The sequence below is a fragment of the Aulonocara stuartgranti genome, assembly GCF_965226115.1.
Source record: "Aulonocara stuartgranti genome assembly, chromosome: 19".
Classification (NCBI taxonomy): Eukaryota; Metazoa; Chordata; class Actinopteri; order Cichliformes; family Cichlidae; genus Aulonocara; species Aulonocara stuartgranti.
In genome coordinates, this window is record NC_138955.1 from 14,735,522 (window position 1) to 14,752,519 (window position 16,998).

Here is a 16,998-nt window from a genome sequence, read left to right on the forward strand (position 1 = left end):
TTATCATACCTCAGTTTGTTTAGCTCTTGATTTTTAGCTTGTCAGTTGGTACATAAAAAGCGAATCTATTAGTCTAAGATATACAAATGATTAAAGCGCACGTTTTATGTTACTGTTATTTGTAAGTAGATGTTTTTTTTAAATCTTGGACTTTACAAGTCCAGCTTTGAATGATTCACAGTTCAAAATAATCCTTATTTATTGTATGGTGCTTCCTTAGAGAATTCAAAGGCCTTTATATTCCAAATCTAAGTCATGTACAATAACCAACAAGAGACCGGTGATGTATAAAGTCTTATGGAGGCGCTAGATTGTGTAAACGCAATATTCTTGTAGCATCTCTTGCATTTTCTTCAGCACAGAGGACGGCCTGTTTTCATGAAAAATCGGTTGGAACTTCTCTAATTTAAATGAGACAATGTGTGGCAAGAAGTGTCATTTGTGCTTTTACAATGATTCGTAATTGATGAATATCTTTCCAGCTTTATCAAAATTAAAAACTCCCTGGCACATCCAAAGAGTCTCACACGAATGCTTTGTCTCATCATTATATATTCTGATGAGTTTTAAAGTCATTCTCTTTCATTTGTGTTTGCAGTAAAAAATGCTGTAGGGGTGAAGCAATAAGATCAGCTAGAAAAGAGAGCATCTAACTGGGCCCTGTGCTGTGAAGCAGGTTCAGCATACCCAGAATATCTTTTGCTTATCTGGCTTCACTTACTCGAACCAATCAGGTTAAGCGATCATAAAAAGCTAAATTTTACCACCTCAATAAGTGAACATAGGGTCCACCTCAGGTCTGCCTCTGGTTTTACAACAGAAAGGAAACTAAAATGCTGAAAAATATGACGAGATTAAACATATTGTACTGAAAGCAACAAAGCTGCTGCAGACAAAGCAGCAGAGTGTGCCGCGTGAGAGAGTGTGAGAAAGGAGAAAAGTATGGAAATAAAAATGCTCTATGAACGTGTGAGCACTTGACGACAAAAGAAAAGTTGGAAAAAATGTCAACTGTGTAAGTTAATGCTAAAGTGAATCTATATTTCCTACTGATGCTCTTTTTGAAGGACAAAAACTTGATTTAATCTCTTAATATGCACTCACTGAAGTCCGGGTGATCTTCCAGGAGTAGTGACTCTATTTTGCAGTGTTCTGAATTATTCAGTAGGCAGTGATTACATGCTTGTCAGTCTTTTACCTCGAACACAATCTGCCCTTGAGTAGGTTAGGTCTGCAGTGTAAGTTACCATGGTGATGTGAACCACCTGCATAGCAGAGAAAACTCTGGGTTAAACCCTGAAGTTCCATGGAGAGGACCAAATCCTGCTGTGTCGTATAGACCTGCAAACACAAATGACAGATTGGTTGAAATGTGTGTAGTAAATAGATTAATAATGTTTATGATGACTTAGTTTCATACAACTTGGATCATAGAGAAGCAGACAGAAATTATGGATGCATGTATTAGCCTGAATTATGCATTACAAACTTGATGGTCAACCAAATTATGAGTTTCCACAAATCAAAATCGCTATTTATCCCTTCCTCTAATTGGCATCATTTTACAAACAAATGAAGGCTTTTAAAGCATTCTGAATCCTAGGTTCACATGTACATACAGTATGCTCATGTTTATTAGGAACATTCATCACTGTAATAATACATATGTGACCAAAAATAAAGAAAATTAGAGTATGTCCACTTAATTTCTGGTCTAAAAGGTGGGACCATCTGATGGTAAATTCAAGTCAAACTGTGCAGATGATCTGGTATAATTCCTGCTTGCTAAAATGTCAGCGTTACATCATCCTCGTACGTGGTGAAATTTGTTGAGCCAAGTAGGATCCATTCCCACAATCATTAGTCATCAACTGCAGCACAATGGGTTAGTTTGAAACAATTTGTCATCCTCTTTTACCAGAACCTTTGCAAGCAAATGACACAATCTCAAAAGGCATATAAATCAGCTGTGATGGCAAAAGTCTCAGTGGGCTCCAGCCAACTAAATGTCTTCCTCTCAGAGTGAAGAAGTGTGGAGATCGCGCAACAGTTTGTGTCATGCTGCGTCTTTTATATTTTTATGTGAAAAACATATATGACTGACAGGTGAGGGGAGCAATAACTGTCATGACTGTCACCTGCATGCCAACGACTGAAGCTCTGAATAAACAACAAACAAAATATGAGCTGCAGAAAAAGTTTCATAGCAGCTTTGCACAAAGTTGTCGCTTGACTGTCCACACTTATCAGAAACACATGCCTTCTCCTACTGCGAGTTTTTTTGGGAAAGGAAAGGCACTTTTTGGTTGCTCATTAGCAATTCAAGCAGTGACTTTCTGCTTTGAAGGGCAGGAGATGTCAATTAAGGCTCTAATAAGCTAATGGGAAATGGCCTGTTTTTGGTGGCAGGGAGTGTGTGTGTGTGTGCGCGTGTGTGTGTGGTGGGGCTTTTTTGGATGGAGATCAGAATGTGGATAGGGGAATACATTTGCAGCCCTTCAAAGTGATATGCATGACTTTGAAGTTAGAAATCCAGTTGTCTTGAACAGCCAGTGTTTGGGTGGCAGTACAATTAACTGACAGACAGCAGAGGCGCACACGCACACACACGCTCCTTTTCTTTTTGCTTCTGCCATATAAACACCCAAATGTAAGGCAGATTTCTGCAGTGTTTAGTTTCAAATGCATCCATCAGGCTGTGCATGTTGTTAGGCAGTAAAAGGTTGTGTTTGATTGGCTGCAATCTGCAGCGCACAGAGAAGAGGTGCAGAGCGGTTCAGGTTTTGAACCCATTGTCAAAGCCATACAGTGCCCCCTACAGCTCACTGAGGTATTGTTATTATTTTTTATTTTAGCTTCCATTTTTAGGCTATTTAGATCAAATTGCTTTCATAAGGGTGAAGTGGCCAAGGTAGAAACCATACAAATTCAAAACATATTAGAAGCGTAACAAATATAATGTAAGATACAAGATATACAACATGATGGTCTAAAACCTGCCACAAGAGATACTCTTAAATACACAATATGCCCTCTTCAATACATTTATTATGATTCTTTTAAATTTAACAACACAAGTAACCATAATCCAAGGTTCAAATCCAAGCTTAGATTTTTATGAAAAATATTGCATGTGCAAGGTGAGTAATAAAAAAAAATGCTGTTTTCCCTTATATATCATAACCTGGAATAAAAAGCATGTTAGACTGCTAACTTATCCAGCATTGCTTTATGGATAAAAATGTAACAGTGCTTTTTCCTGTGAGCAGTCACTAATGCCTAACTAAGTAAGAAACTTTGCAGTTGTAAAGGAAAAAAAGAGATTCACAGTAGACTGAATCACCACTCTGTAAAAATGATATCACCAAAAACAATTGTCGGCAGGAAAGGAGCTTTTTTTGAGGAGTTATTCTAAGGAGACAGAAGCCTGAGTATCCTAACATTTTCATGGATTAAATCCAAAATACACCACATGTCTCGTCCTTTCAAAACAAATTATATGGTTTCTTTATTGTTTTTACAAGGGCTCATGTAAATCATGTATTGTAAATTTTATGCTGAACTTCTTACATTTTTGCCCGGGTAAGTAGCGTCTATTTATATTATAAAAAAAATAAAATAAAACCAAAACAGCACCAAAAACTGAATTAAAATCCAAATTCAGAATACAACTGTAATAAGTTGGGTTATCTTTTTTGTTTTTTAAATGACTCATTCAGTCAGTTAACTGCCAAATTGGTCTGACAAAAGGTTTTGGTGATCATTGTCTAAGATATTCAAATTCAAATTCAAATTTTATTCGTCACGTACACAGTCATACACAGTACGATATGTAGTGAAATGCTTGGACAATGGATATGACAGGATACACTTAATCTCAAAAGTTGGAAAATCCCTGTTCTCTGCAGCCAAAACAGTAAAACAACAACAACGAAAAACCTTAATAAAAATAGGGTAGCACTATAAAATACAATATGAGCAAAAAGTAAAGCAAAAAGGGAAATACTCAAGTTAAAGCTGAAAGAACTGAATACAATAAAATAACTAAAAAACATAGAATGACTTGAAGTAAATGAATAAAAACTGTTTAATAAATGTAGTAGAAACTTAGATGTGTAATTCAATAACTCTGTTGCTTTCGTGATAGTAGGAATTTAAAGAAGATGTCCTAAAAAACTGAATATAGTACAATAACATGGCTTCATAAAATAAAACAAAAAAAAAAGCTGACACTCGGACTGAACGAGAACAAACACAACTACAAACCATGCAGATTGGATTTTTGGTTGTTTTATGCCTTTAGCTTTAGATATCATTTTATCATGGTGATCAATTTGGGTATTTTATATACAGTCATATGGAAATGAATGTACGGCATCTTTTATTTCAGTAGCTTATAGAATCACCTTGAACAGCAATATCTTGAAGTTCTCTTTTTATGTATGACTTTACTATTGTTCTCACATCATTTTGGGGGACGTTTGGCCAACACCTCTCAATGCTACTTTAGTTAAAAAGATGCCTGGGTATTTTTCCATTCACAGCTCCTTTAGAATCCCATCACAGCACTTTGGTTGGATTGAGGTTTGCACTTTTAATTGGGCCATGGCAACAACTTGATTCTCTTTTTCAGCTGTTCTGTTATAGATTTGCTGCTGTCGATTCAATTTCTGCAAGGTACCCAGGTCCTGTGGCTGCAAAACAACACCAAATTATCACCCCACCACCACTGTGCTTGACAGATAGTATGAGGTGTTTGTGCTGATAAGCTGTGCTATTTGTTTTTGCAAATGTGCCATTGGACTTTATGGCCAAACATCTCCATTTTAGTCTCATATGTCCAAAGGACATTATTCCACAAGTCTTGTGGTTTGTTTAGATGCAACTTTCTACACTTAAGCTGCCTTGCTGTGTTCTTTTACAGAGAGGAGGTTTTCTACTGGCAACCCTTTCAAACAAGCCATAATTGTTCAGTCTTTCTATAAATGTACTGTCATAGTCTCATAAACTTTAACATATAACATGCTAACAGAGGCCTGTAAACTCTAAGATATAGCTCTTTAGATTTTTTGTTACTCTAAGCATCCACTCTGGGGAAGATCAGCAGCTGTCCTGAATGTTTTCCTCCTGTAAATAATCTTTTTCACATAGAGCGATGGATGTTACATTGTTTGGCATGGCCTTGTAACCTTTGCCTTATTTCTTGGTGGGCAGCAGCAACTGAAAATCATTGGTGATATCTTCCTCCTTGAAAACACCAGACCTGCAACACTTAATACATTTCTGTGAAAACAGTAAGAATGTACTTCATTTCTTAGCAGTCTTGGAGTTACTGAGAAATAATATATATTACATTACTGTTTTTTGTAAGTAATACTTAATGACTCCCTGAAGAAAGTCATTTGTCACACTTCTCATTGTTAACAGTTAATAAAATCACAAATCTCTACCTTAATGAAGACATGCATACAATCTTTCTTGGAGTGTTTAAGCATTAACACAAAGCTGTAACACACAGCAAAGTTGAAAGCCCAAAGACGCTTCAAATTGATCGCTCTAGCTTTTAATGGTAGAAACGGATGCTTCTTTACTACAAACCTGAGTGCTTATTGTTGCTTTTGTTACTTGCTGAAGAACAAGCTCCACTGGGCTGGAGGTCAGCAAGCACTCAGCTTTTAACATCACTCATCACTCTGTGCAAAAGGCTCGAGCCAACCTTCATGTCTTTAATTTTGCTTAAAAAATAGGAGAAATTAAAGAGCCGTACTACTTCAGCCAGCTCTGCCTGTTTCCCCTCCTTAAGGATGGGTTCTTGATAGGCATTCTCCACTGAAACCATTTCTTATGAGGCTTCAGTGCCATAGGAATCTCTCAGGTCTGTGTCAGGCCTTGAGAACATTTTTTCAATACTGTTCATCTGCTGTAGATATTTTTTAGTACTGCTACTTATTATGCCCTCCACTTCTCCACTTCCCTGAATTTTTTAAGAACACATTGCACACCAGGCAGAGGTATGCTAAATGTTCAGTTCTTAGTAGCTGTAGATACAACTAAAGGAATGGGAACAACATATATGTTTTTTGTGATATTCTGCTAGTAACAAATTGCTTAAAGACCTTCAGAAACCCTGGAGAGTTCTTGCTTTAAAATAGTGTGGCTTCTTGGAAGCCAAATATAACAAAATGATGGGTAAGGCCTACACAGGAATAAAACGATGTACATTTAATGTTTAAGCTAAGAATATGAGATGAGGAAAAACATATGTATTGCTAAACTTTAGACATTCTAGCAAATCATCATAAAGGTTAATTTTATTATTTGTATTTCCCGTGTTCTGAAATTGTTGGTTTGCCAAGCCTGATATAGACCACCACGTAAAAAATGGCATCACACATGTGACTCCAACAAATGGTGTGACCACACAAATATAAACACCCACGTATACTCACACACTGCACCTCTTGTTGGTGGAGCATTTCGCCATGTCCATGTAAGGTATGCTGTCCTCACTCAGCCTGTTCTTTGTTAAATCTGCTCACCTTGTTCTGATTTACTGGAACGTCAGCTAAAAGGACCTTTGTGGACAAGGAGAATTATATAAGATGAGCACATAATATTATCCTCTGAGCCATGCGTGAACTTGGAAAAACAACCACTTGTCTGAGTCATAATAAGAGCTGAAGGTCATTACACTTCAGTTAAAATGTTTATTATGTTTAATACAACCACCCAATATCCACTGTTCTGTAGTTTAATAAAGTTTCAATTAATAAAAATGAAAGCATGACCTCCCTCATCCTATTTTGCAAGTTCACTTTGGAAGTTGTGCTTGGAACTGGAAAGACATTTCTAACTTTCCCCAGAAAACCCCCCAGAAAAATCTAAACAAAAACATCATATCAGCTTGTTTTTGTCCATGTCTGCTTCCCCCCTGTTGCTCACCAGCAGCTGAGAAATGACTTTAATGGAGATGGAGGGAGAGGGAAATGAGGGCCAGCCTGAAAGCAAACACTTCACGTCACTGCACACCTGCTTTTGGCCTCTTGGTTCCGTGGGAGAAAATGCACTAAGGTTGCACTTTAGCACATAACCGCCCTGTTTGTTTGGTACACTCACCGCAGACAACAATAGCTAAGTGTCTCTCTGGGCTTGAACAGGCGTGGGTGGGTTTATTTAGGAATTTGGAAATCTGTTTATCTTACCTGTCACTCATCCGGCTTCAGGTGGCTGTCGGCCAAATGTGGAGTAAGACCGTCATCCACAATAGTTAGGCTCATTACTTATTTATTCATTTTTTTAACAGTTTTTGGAAAGCCAAATTGGCACTTTGTCACTAACATCAGTTTCCTGAATGTTTTGATTAAAAATGAAATTTGGGCATTGATAAGGGACCTTTGTAGGAAGGATGCGGATTAATGCTCTTCCACACAGCCTTTAAACCGTTCAACACAACAAGAAATGTTGCCACTGTTAAGTCATCCATCTGTTTAAGCTTTGACTTTAGCTTTGTAACCATCACCATCTCAACACAACAACACAGGGTCAACAGAGAGACATGGATACCTGTTAATTAGTGCTATATAACGGATTAATAAAAACCAAAGATTTCTCCCAACAAAACTGGAAATCTTAGACATCTGTTAGTACAGTTAGAAAGTAATATTATTTGTCAGGCAACTGCATCCAAAATGCACCAACACTACAGTCATGGTATAGCGGACCAGTTCAGTGACTCTAGTTAACAGAGGTGAAGCCTTACAGAGTCCGAAGCGATAAATAAAAGTAGCTCTAATCCTAAAAATGCAAACCTTAATAAAATGTAAATGCATGAGTTATTGAAAGAAACCATCAATCATGGACTTTTTACGAAGGAAGAAATTAACTGTAGAGACCAAAACTACTTTTGTAGCAGGCTTTAAACATGTTAAGTTTTAGTCAACAAAATTCAGAAAAAGTCTGGTATGTTTGTTTATTTACTACAATCTGACATTTTTATTTGCCTCTACCATCTTGTGCCATCCCTTTAAATATTATTGTTGTAACTCTATTGTAAGACTTGCACAAAATGCGCTTTCAATGCAGCTATTTCACTATGGAGTTATTACATTTATTTTAAAGTGTTGTGTTTTGTGTTGTAGTTTTGCCATGCATACCATACATATCAGTTTTTTGGTAACTTAGAATAATTATAGGGGGTTATTTATCAGGGGCAAAGTTTAAGAAATTCCAACTGGTAATACAGCAAAAACAAAACACTGTAAAGGAGGCTGACTCACAGTCATTTAGACGTCTTGGTCTCTGTAATTATTTGCATCACATCTCCATGAAACTGTCTAAATAAAACTATGGGGATTTCTGTATTTTGTATGCTACTCTGGTCTTCCACAAATGCCTCTTTGGACACTTTTTATTTATGCTTTCCCCTTGCTCCAACTGGCTCCAGAGCCTAGTTCTTTTATAGGTTACATCTGTTAGGAAAAGTTTTCTCTCTCACCACTGTCACCAGGTGCTGCTCCTACAGTATCACTGAGTTTCAATTATGTTTTAAAGCACCCTATGATGACTCTTGCATTGCTTTGGTACTAGAATTTAGAGTGGACTTTTATTTTTGCTCACTTCCAGCTCCTTATTTTTATTCCTGTGTTCTAATTAGAGTAGCTTTGAGTGATTCACACTTCGAAATAATCCTTATTGTTCTATTATTGCATCTTGCTACAGCCCCTCAGTTCATCCAGTCTGAAAAAAGCCCTTTTAGATCCTCTCCCTTTGAAGGTCACTCTCCCTTTAAGCCAGATGTCTTCTGATTGGCTGCCCCTGGTATGTGCAACATTTGAACAGGAGGTGGGTGGGGCATCTGTGTGCCTTAGATGACCTTATAAGGGCAATGTTCCCAGTGACATTGTACAGAGCCAGGAGGAAAAAAAACTGTGTGAAATTAATGGTGCATTCCTGAATTAGTCTGAAATTCCATGTTCCCAGTTGAAATTTTGTGGAACGCCCCCTGAACTCAGGTTTCCCACTCGGAAAGTCAGAGCAGACTCACAATGCATCAATTTAGGAATGATGGCACCCCTGAATGTAAACAGTAGTAGAACTGTACACTTCTGCTTATCCTTATCATCTGTGATACATTATATAAATATGGATATAGGTACATAGATATTGCAAGGTTTTGCAAGCAACAAGTTAGCTTGGCTGTCTGACATCAGGAGACAGCTTGCCTGGGCTTAAGGTGTGTTTTGATTTGGTAATCTATGCAAATAAAACAAAGTCTCTGAATGGCACATTGTGGTTCAGAGGTGGTTTTCTGTCAAACTGTTTCTGGGATTTTCTTTTGCCACTGTGAGCTGTGAAACCTCGCGGTGAGCCTCTGTGCTACCAAAACAAACTGTCTTAATGGCAGATGACATGACTGCCTCCCTTTTCTTTCTAGCTTCTGTATTGTAATGCTGACTTTGTGATTTTTTTCTTTCTGCCTTTTTTGCCTTTAGGCACAAAAAAAATCACATTTCAGATTTCTTCTTCTGGGTTTTTGACACTTGATTAAAATGTGTCAGTGTCAGTGCTGTTCTTATTCAAGAGTTGCATGGTGCTGACACAGGTGGGAAACTTTTTAAAAAAGATGTGTGTGTGTGTGTGTGTGTGTGTGTGTGTGTGTGTGTGTGTGTGTGTGTGTGTGTGTGTGTGTGTTTTATGTGTTAAACCTTTGTTCTGTTTCCTTCTTACCACGTTTTAGCCTGACTGACCTTACATCCAGTTATAGCCTGGGGTATGTCAGTTGTTTTCACACGGTTGTGCAAAAACAACCTCTAGTGTTTGCCACCGGCTTCTCAGTTACTGGAAATCCTGGGATTGAGTGAACTTACTGTAACAGCACACCTGCCACAAACACGCTGACATACACACACAAACGCGCACAAAGGCACGAAAAAGAGCAACAACAGGGAGGAAAACAAGTTTATGACAACATTTTGCCACCCGCAAACCCTTTGGCCTCAGTCCAGCACTGCCCAGAGCCAAACCGCAGAGTCCTGACATACAACATGAAGCTGTCTGCTGTCTATGCACTGTTACTCATTACCCATTCTGGCTCTGTGATTGGAAGAATTAGGGCACAGACAGCTCCTCCTGAGGGCACCCACCTGTGGCATATCAACCTCGAGGGCAGGGGCTGGACTTGACCAAATCTCATGACTCAGGCGTTACGTGCACAGCCAGTGTCAAGTTGAGACATCTGTGGGATTCAATGGTTGCATCATTTGCAAATTTGGAGACACTTGTATTGGCACATCTGGCTGAATGTCTAGGTACAAAAGTACATTTTAAATCTATAAAGCAAGTTTCTTTTTGAAAAAAGACAGGGAAAAAACACTGAAGGAAACAAGTTTCCATTCATTCCAGCAATGTTTGCATTAAGTTGACCTCTCAGTGAAAGACCTTCAAAAGATATAATCCTCAGCAGACTCCACAAAAAAACTTTGTTTGTGTGGTTTTGCACGCTTTGCAGTGATAAATAAATAGCTTAACTAGGGAAGGATTTGAGCCCTGAAGGGTTTTCTTCACATTTTGACACTCGCAGTGCCAAACAAAACATTTTTTTTTTACTTTGATGGAAGGTTTTCCAACTGTTATGTACAGTATGAAGAGATGAAAAAAACCAACCAAAGCATTCCTTCAAGTAGAGGAATCCTTCATTTTTTATTTTCCCAATCCCATGAGGGGTTTCTCTTTGTAAATACTATAGTTACACACTGTGTTTTCTCTCAGCAAGGCACCAAGGCTACCCAAAGCAGGGGAAACCATCCGTGGTCACAAGTTCTTCATTGGTTTTGGAGGAAAGGGGGCCAACCAGTGCATACAGGCTGCCAGACTTGGAGTCAAAACTGCTATGGTCTGCAAGGTATGGCACCCCAGTCAAAGTTTGGAGTTTTTGTTGGATTTTAGCATTAATATGTGTTCTCTCTTTTTAAAAAGAAACACTTTTTCTTGTCCACCCTTTGGCTCGTCCACATCTTACTCAGTGCAGATAATCAGCCATCAGCTACCAAAGCCCACCAACTATTTAACAACTCTTCAAAACCTTTTAGCTTCGTTCACACTTCAGTCATTTCACTCCATCGACTCTCCATCCTTCATTTTCTCTTGATCAATACCGTACCACATGCATACGCCCACCTACACTTGCGCGCCTTCAAACAAGCTTATTCCCATATCGTGCAACCCTGAGTCTCCAATCAGTAAGCTCAGCATGGCCTTTCAACCTGAGCACTAAAGCACCAAAGCCCCACCTCTGTCAGAACAAAGAGGCCCGATCGATAACAACCCAGTGCGGGAGGAGCTCTCCGGGCATGGGGAGAACCCAAAAATAGACACCCGGGCTTGTCAAAAACAGCCAAGATGGAAGGCCGCTCTTCAAAGAGAATGGGGCCAAGCAGCCAATACCATCCCAACCCATCATCACAGGCAGTTAGAAGTGCCCGCATTTTGGCACGTTTTTTGGAAAGCGTGGGTTCGAAGTAAGCGCCTCGGGGCAAGGTGGGGACCCCTTCCACAACCCAAAGTAGCTACAGATGTGGACATCCCAGAGCGGATCAGGGGAAGAGGGGCAGGAGGGAAAGAAAACGAAAGCGAGGTGGGCATGAAGAGGCGTGAAGGCGGGGTTATCGTGTCTTCAAGGCTTGGCGCAGCTGGTCGTGTGTTTGCGCGTGTGTGCGTTTGTTGACTTTTGTGTGTTCGTTTTTGCACATCTTCGGCGGCGGCACCATGCCAGTATGCTGGCAGGGCACACGAAAATCCAGCCCAACAGAGATTTGAGTATACCACTTTTCAAAAGTTGCCGCTAACCAAGTCTGACCCAGCTTGACACTCTCTTTGTTGTAATCGTTTTGCCTTCAATCTTTTCTAGGTTGGAAAAGACTTCTTTGGAGACAATTACATCCAGAATTTCAAGGACAACGGCGTCCACACAGGTAAGAAAGAGGGTTTTTCCACGTTGCGTGCCAAATTGGTTTCCATTTTCATGGTGCATTGCAATAAGTTCACATTCAGAGCCAACCTTTTTCAGTCTGCATTTTGCCAATTCTTTTCAAGGTTTTTTGGATACACTGGCAAGTTCTCCCTATTGTTAAATCATTTGGCTTTGTTAATACTGAAGCTACTGAAGTTCTGCTCTGAGTTCTGACAGTTGGTAGGGTTTCTATTTTAACATTTTACTTGCCAGAGGTATGTATGGTGAATATTCCATTTTGCAGGAACAAACAAATACTTTCATTCTCTGTTGCAGAATTTGTGAAGCAGAGCTCTGATGCAGTCACAGGAGCTGCCTCCATCACTGTCGACGATGCAGGTAAATTCTACCGCTAACCTACAGCCTCGCTCACATGGCCTCCTCTATGTACAGCCTAGAGTGCATGGGGGCCTGTGAGTGCACTGTTTTTTTTAATACACACACAGGACAGCTCAGCCCACTGAGTCACTACTGCTATAACACCTGTTTATAGTCATAAAAACACTTGGACGAACACCAGCGTCAAGCCCTCCCGAGTATCCACCAGGAACGCAAAGATGTATCAGCTGATATCAAATGATAAAGGATGCCTTTTACCAATGTTCATGGCCAGTATGTATATTTTGTGAGTTCAAATATTTTGCAATGAAGAGATGAAAAACTTTATATAGGGAAGATTTCTTTGTTTCCCTGGCACAAAAAGGGGATTAACCTGAACTAAAAAAAAGTTATTTTAAACTGTGGTGTCAGTTTTAGACTTGAATTTCACTACATATGCATCTGTGATGTCCACACAATAAGATGTATGGACAGTTGTGTGTTTAACTGTGAGCCTTTCCACATGGGGAGCAATTTCTGTTGAAAACGGTGAGGATATTAAAAACATCTATGAGAGGCGAGGTAGTAGATTCAAAAAAATTTGAATTTGAATTTGAGATCACGTTTGTAACAGGTAACAAAACAAAACAAAAAAAAAACCCTCAAATTACAGTGTACTTAGAAATGATGCGAAATTAAATAACAATATCAAGGAAATGCCTTTAGTTTTAATGTAAATGGAGTGTTGTCTACATAAAATAAAAATAAAATATTTTATATGAAAATATAAAATAGTAATTTAATAATATATCATTTTTAATAATAATAATAATAATAATAATAATAATAATAGAGATTGTGTTTTTCGGCTGATGCCGTGATGTCTGCCTTAGGCATCTCTGCTTAGACCGCTGTCCCCATTACACAGACAAGTGGTAGAAAATAGGTGGATGGATGAATATCATCATGATATCTTTGATCACTTAATTCAGTCATTTAAAAAAAAAAAGCTTCAACATAATTTTTAGAGATTATAGCATACTTTAATATTATCACATGAAATTCTTTAGTTTGTGTTTCATCCTGTGAGGTTTAAGTCATCATTGGTGATCTCCCAAACCCTACCCTCACGCTGTCCGAATGTGCATTTTTTTATTTTTTTTATTTTGAAAAAATATGTAGAAATTTGAGTTTTTAATATTAAAAATATTAAAAAATTATTATTAATCAAAAGAAAATAAAAACATACATATAATACAAAACTATAATACAATTAATTATTTATTAAAGATTATAATTTAAAACAATTTTACCTCTTGACCATCACATCAGATGTGCTTTTGCACCAAAGTTTTTGCTTGTTACATGTTTTTTACTCGTAGATATTTTTTTTTTCAAGGAAATAACAGGTTCAGAATCCCTAAGGAAATTATGTTAACTTCATACTGTTGTTTGTTTCCATTTACACACAGCCTAAAAGACTCACGCTTAGGGACTTAATTATTTATTTTTCCAATTCCTTTGTTGTGGTTAACGCTAGTCCTCTCATTTATTCATGTTCAGTCTTTCTCTACCACCCCGGCTTTTTTACAGTCTCGCTGTTTTAAAATTGAATATGGATTAACCAAATGACTCGCATGGACTGTCTAAAATGCCTCAGTGGGGTTCCTAAAGTTCATAGACTTGGCCAAATGAAAAAATGGCCATTTCCGGTGCAAAGACAAACAATTTCCCTTTAACTTATTTTAGTTCCTAGAAATCCCATACATGGCACATCTCTATTGCTGCCGTCTGGTTCAGGGAACTGAGTATGGGTTTTGCGTCATTCTTATATTAAATGACAAACTCTGTTCTGCTTTTGGATATTCCAATGAAGGGAACACTACAAGAAAGGGAACAGGGAATAAAATTTCACAAGTAAGAAGTTGTTTTACAGTATTTTACAGTTACATGTTACACTAGCTAATACTTTCTTTGACTATCCTTACACTTTTACTGACAAGACATTGAGCTATATTACATAGACAGAATTATAATATTAATTTGTGAAAATTTTATTATAGAACTGATACTACTGAGATTCATGTTACTTTATTTGTTTCGGTAGATAGATTTGGTTTGCAGAGTTGAGTCATCTGTCCTTACATGCACAATTTTGAAAACACAGACAGAAATAAAATACAACACTCTGCCAAAAAATGAACTCATACAAGATGTACAAGCTAAGATTTGTTCCTCTGAATGATGTCTGCTGAAACAAAGTTATTTTTACACTGTGTTGTTCTACATTAAGCCTTTCCAGAAGGAAGAAACTGAAACTCACTCTAAAAAGAGTGTGAGCTGTCAAGTAAAATCAAACCAGCTAACTGCTGTAACTGTCTGGTATGTGGTGTCCAGCTGTCGCTCACCAATCAGCATAATTTGACTGAGTGAATTTCAGATTCAATTAAAAAAAGTGTGATAAAATCATGGACATAACCACTGTGAATTCTCCCACTGGTTTTAAACCTCAACATTAGTCTTTTACCCTTTGCCATGTTGGTTTTTGAGCCACGAATGACTATCTGTGGATGAGACAGTGGCCTCCTAAATTATTGGTTAGCATGTTTCATCCATAAACTGTGCAGGTGTAACAAACACATACATACCAACTATTTTGAACATAATAAAATTCACTAATTTCACACACTTTTATAGACAGCCTCAAGTGGCCATTAAAGCAACTGAAGTTTTTGTTAACTTAGTGTTAACTATCAGCTTTGGAAACTGCTGCTTGAAAGAAAAAATAGGGTCTTCATATGGAAGTCTACTCAAATATGTCAGAAACCTATTTCTCCTGTTTGCTAATGGTCTCACACTTTGCTTCAAAGTTCAGTTTGAACTGTTAAAATAAGTATTTAGATAAAACTTGCATTTTAAATGTAACTGGATCTTATTTCAGGTGGTTGAAAAGTAATGAAAAAAATCTGTGAATTATTATCATTTTTAACTATGTAGAGAACAGTGCCTCCAAAGGAATACATGCATTAGGAAGCTCAGATACACCTGAGCAATGTGGTAGATGTTTTGATGCTTATTTCCAACTGATAGCAGCAACCGGGGCAGTATCTATATTTATATATTTGTCTTGAAATACACTCCAAAGCATCCTAGTCTCAGGGAGAAGTTCCTGCGGTGGAAAATCATTGCTGCTTAGAAAACAGAAATATTTCCTGTCTTTGTAGGCCAAAGTTTAAAAACTGAAATTTACATTTCATTCTTCTCATGTCATGGCATATTGATGATTTTGAAAATTCCAGTGGAGTCTCACATGTCTCTATGTTTGTTCACGGACAGGTGAGAATGCCATTGTAATTGTGGCCGGTGCCAACATGCTGCTGGGTGCAGAGGAGCTACAGGAAGCTCTCCCAGCCATCAGCCACACAAAAGTCCTGGTATGCCAGCTGGAGATCAGTCCACAGACGTCCCTGCAGGCGATGTGCATGGCTCGCGACAACAAAGGTGAGCCAGTATATCCTCCTCACATGTTTCTGAAGTCAGAAAGTAAATCATTTACCGAGCACCTTTTGCATGCTGAGATTTCAAAGATTTGGAAATCCTCAGTACACGTTTACTCAGTATGATGTATCCATACAGAACAAAGAGTAAACCTATAGTAACACAATAGTCATAAAACCTCTCCCCAAAACAAAAAACAGAGGGTGTGGTTATTGTGGACTCATGTTGTTAGAATAGATCCTGGTAGTCCAAAGAAATATCAAAATGTCTGTGGAATCTTCTCAAACTACTTGTGCAATCCAATCCACTTCACGGAGGCCATCTGTGTGCTCGCTATGTTCCAAACCTTCATAATTTTGCCAAAAATATGACTATATAACCGCTTCTGTCCTAATCCTCATTCATGACCATGTTGAGCCTCTGGTCATACTTGGCTAAGCTGAGGTTTCACACAAGCCTCCTTTCATGCATTCACTGGAAAAAAAAAGATTGGCGAAAAAAAAAGGGAGAAAATTTAGTCAGGTAGTAATAATTAGTTGCTCTCATTGTTTATTATTAGAATCTGTTCCAGCTGCTGTGATTTTAAACAGACCGCAACCCAGAGGAAAAATTTCCTGGTTACAAAAGGAAGCTAAGATATTACAGAAATGGGCCCCACACGCATTTGAGTCTCAGAAGTAGCAAGCAGAGGCAGCGATGACATATATCTTCACTTTCTGTTGTTGTGTATAAAAATTAGTTGTAACTGAGAGCTTTCTAGTTACAGCCCTGCAGAGCTTTCAACAGTGTTAACCACTGAGCCACCGTGTCTTTCAGCAGGAAAATGCCAAAACATTATCCAGCAGCAGGGCTCCGTAGCAAGAGTCCAGTTGCATCCAGGCTTTTCAACAACTGAAAGGATTTAGAGCATTATGACCACAAAGACATGACAATTATTGAGCTTGACTTTAAAATTACATCGACTGGTTTCCCAAAGAGTGCCCCAAAAATGTAATAGCTGTTAAAGACTAAAAACTGCTGAATATGAAAATTGTCTGAATTTTTCAATTTTATGACTGCTGGGATAGGTTCTTAACCCCCCACCCGTGATGCAGAGAAGGTGGAGATATATGAATGCAGGAATGGATGGATGGAAATATAAGATTTAACTTGCTTGTTCCACAGCGATAGATGTC

General features: G+C 38.2%; 1 protein-coding gene across 1 annotated transcript in view; it reads left to right on the forward strand.

Annotated features, from left to right (window-relative positions):
- rbks (ribokinase) overlaps positions 1–16,998 on the forward strand; it is a 57,336-nt gene that overhangs the window by 9,558 nt on the left and 30,780 nt on the right. Inside the window, exons 3-6 of the mRNA XM_082517151.1 lie at positions 10,768–10,900; positions 11,906–11,969; positions 12,284–12,346; positions 15,662–15,826. Coding sequence (XP_082373277.1) covers positions 10,768–10,900; positions 11,906–11,969; positions 12,284–12,346; positions 15,662–15,826 — 425 coding nt within the window. The remainder of the gene's footprint in view (positions 1–10,767; positions 10,901–11,905; positions 11,970–12,283; positions 12,347–15,661; positions 15,827–16,998) is intronic.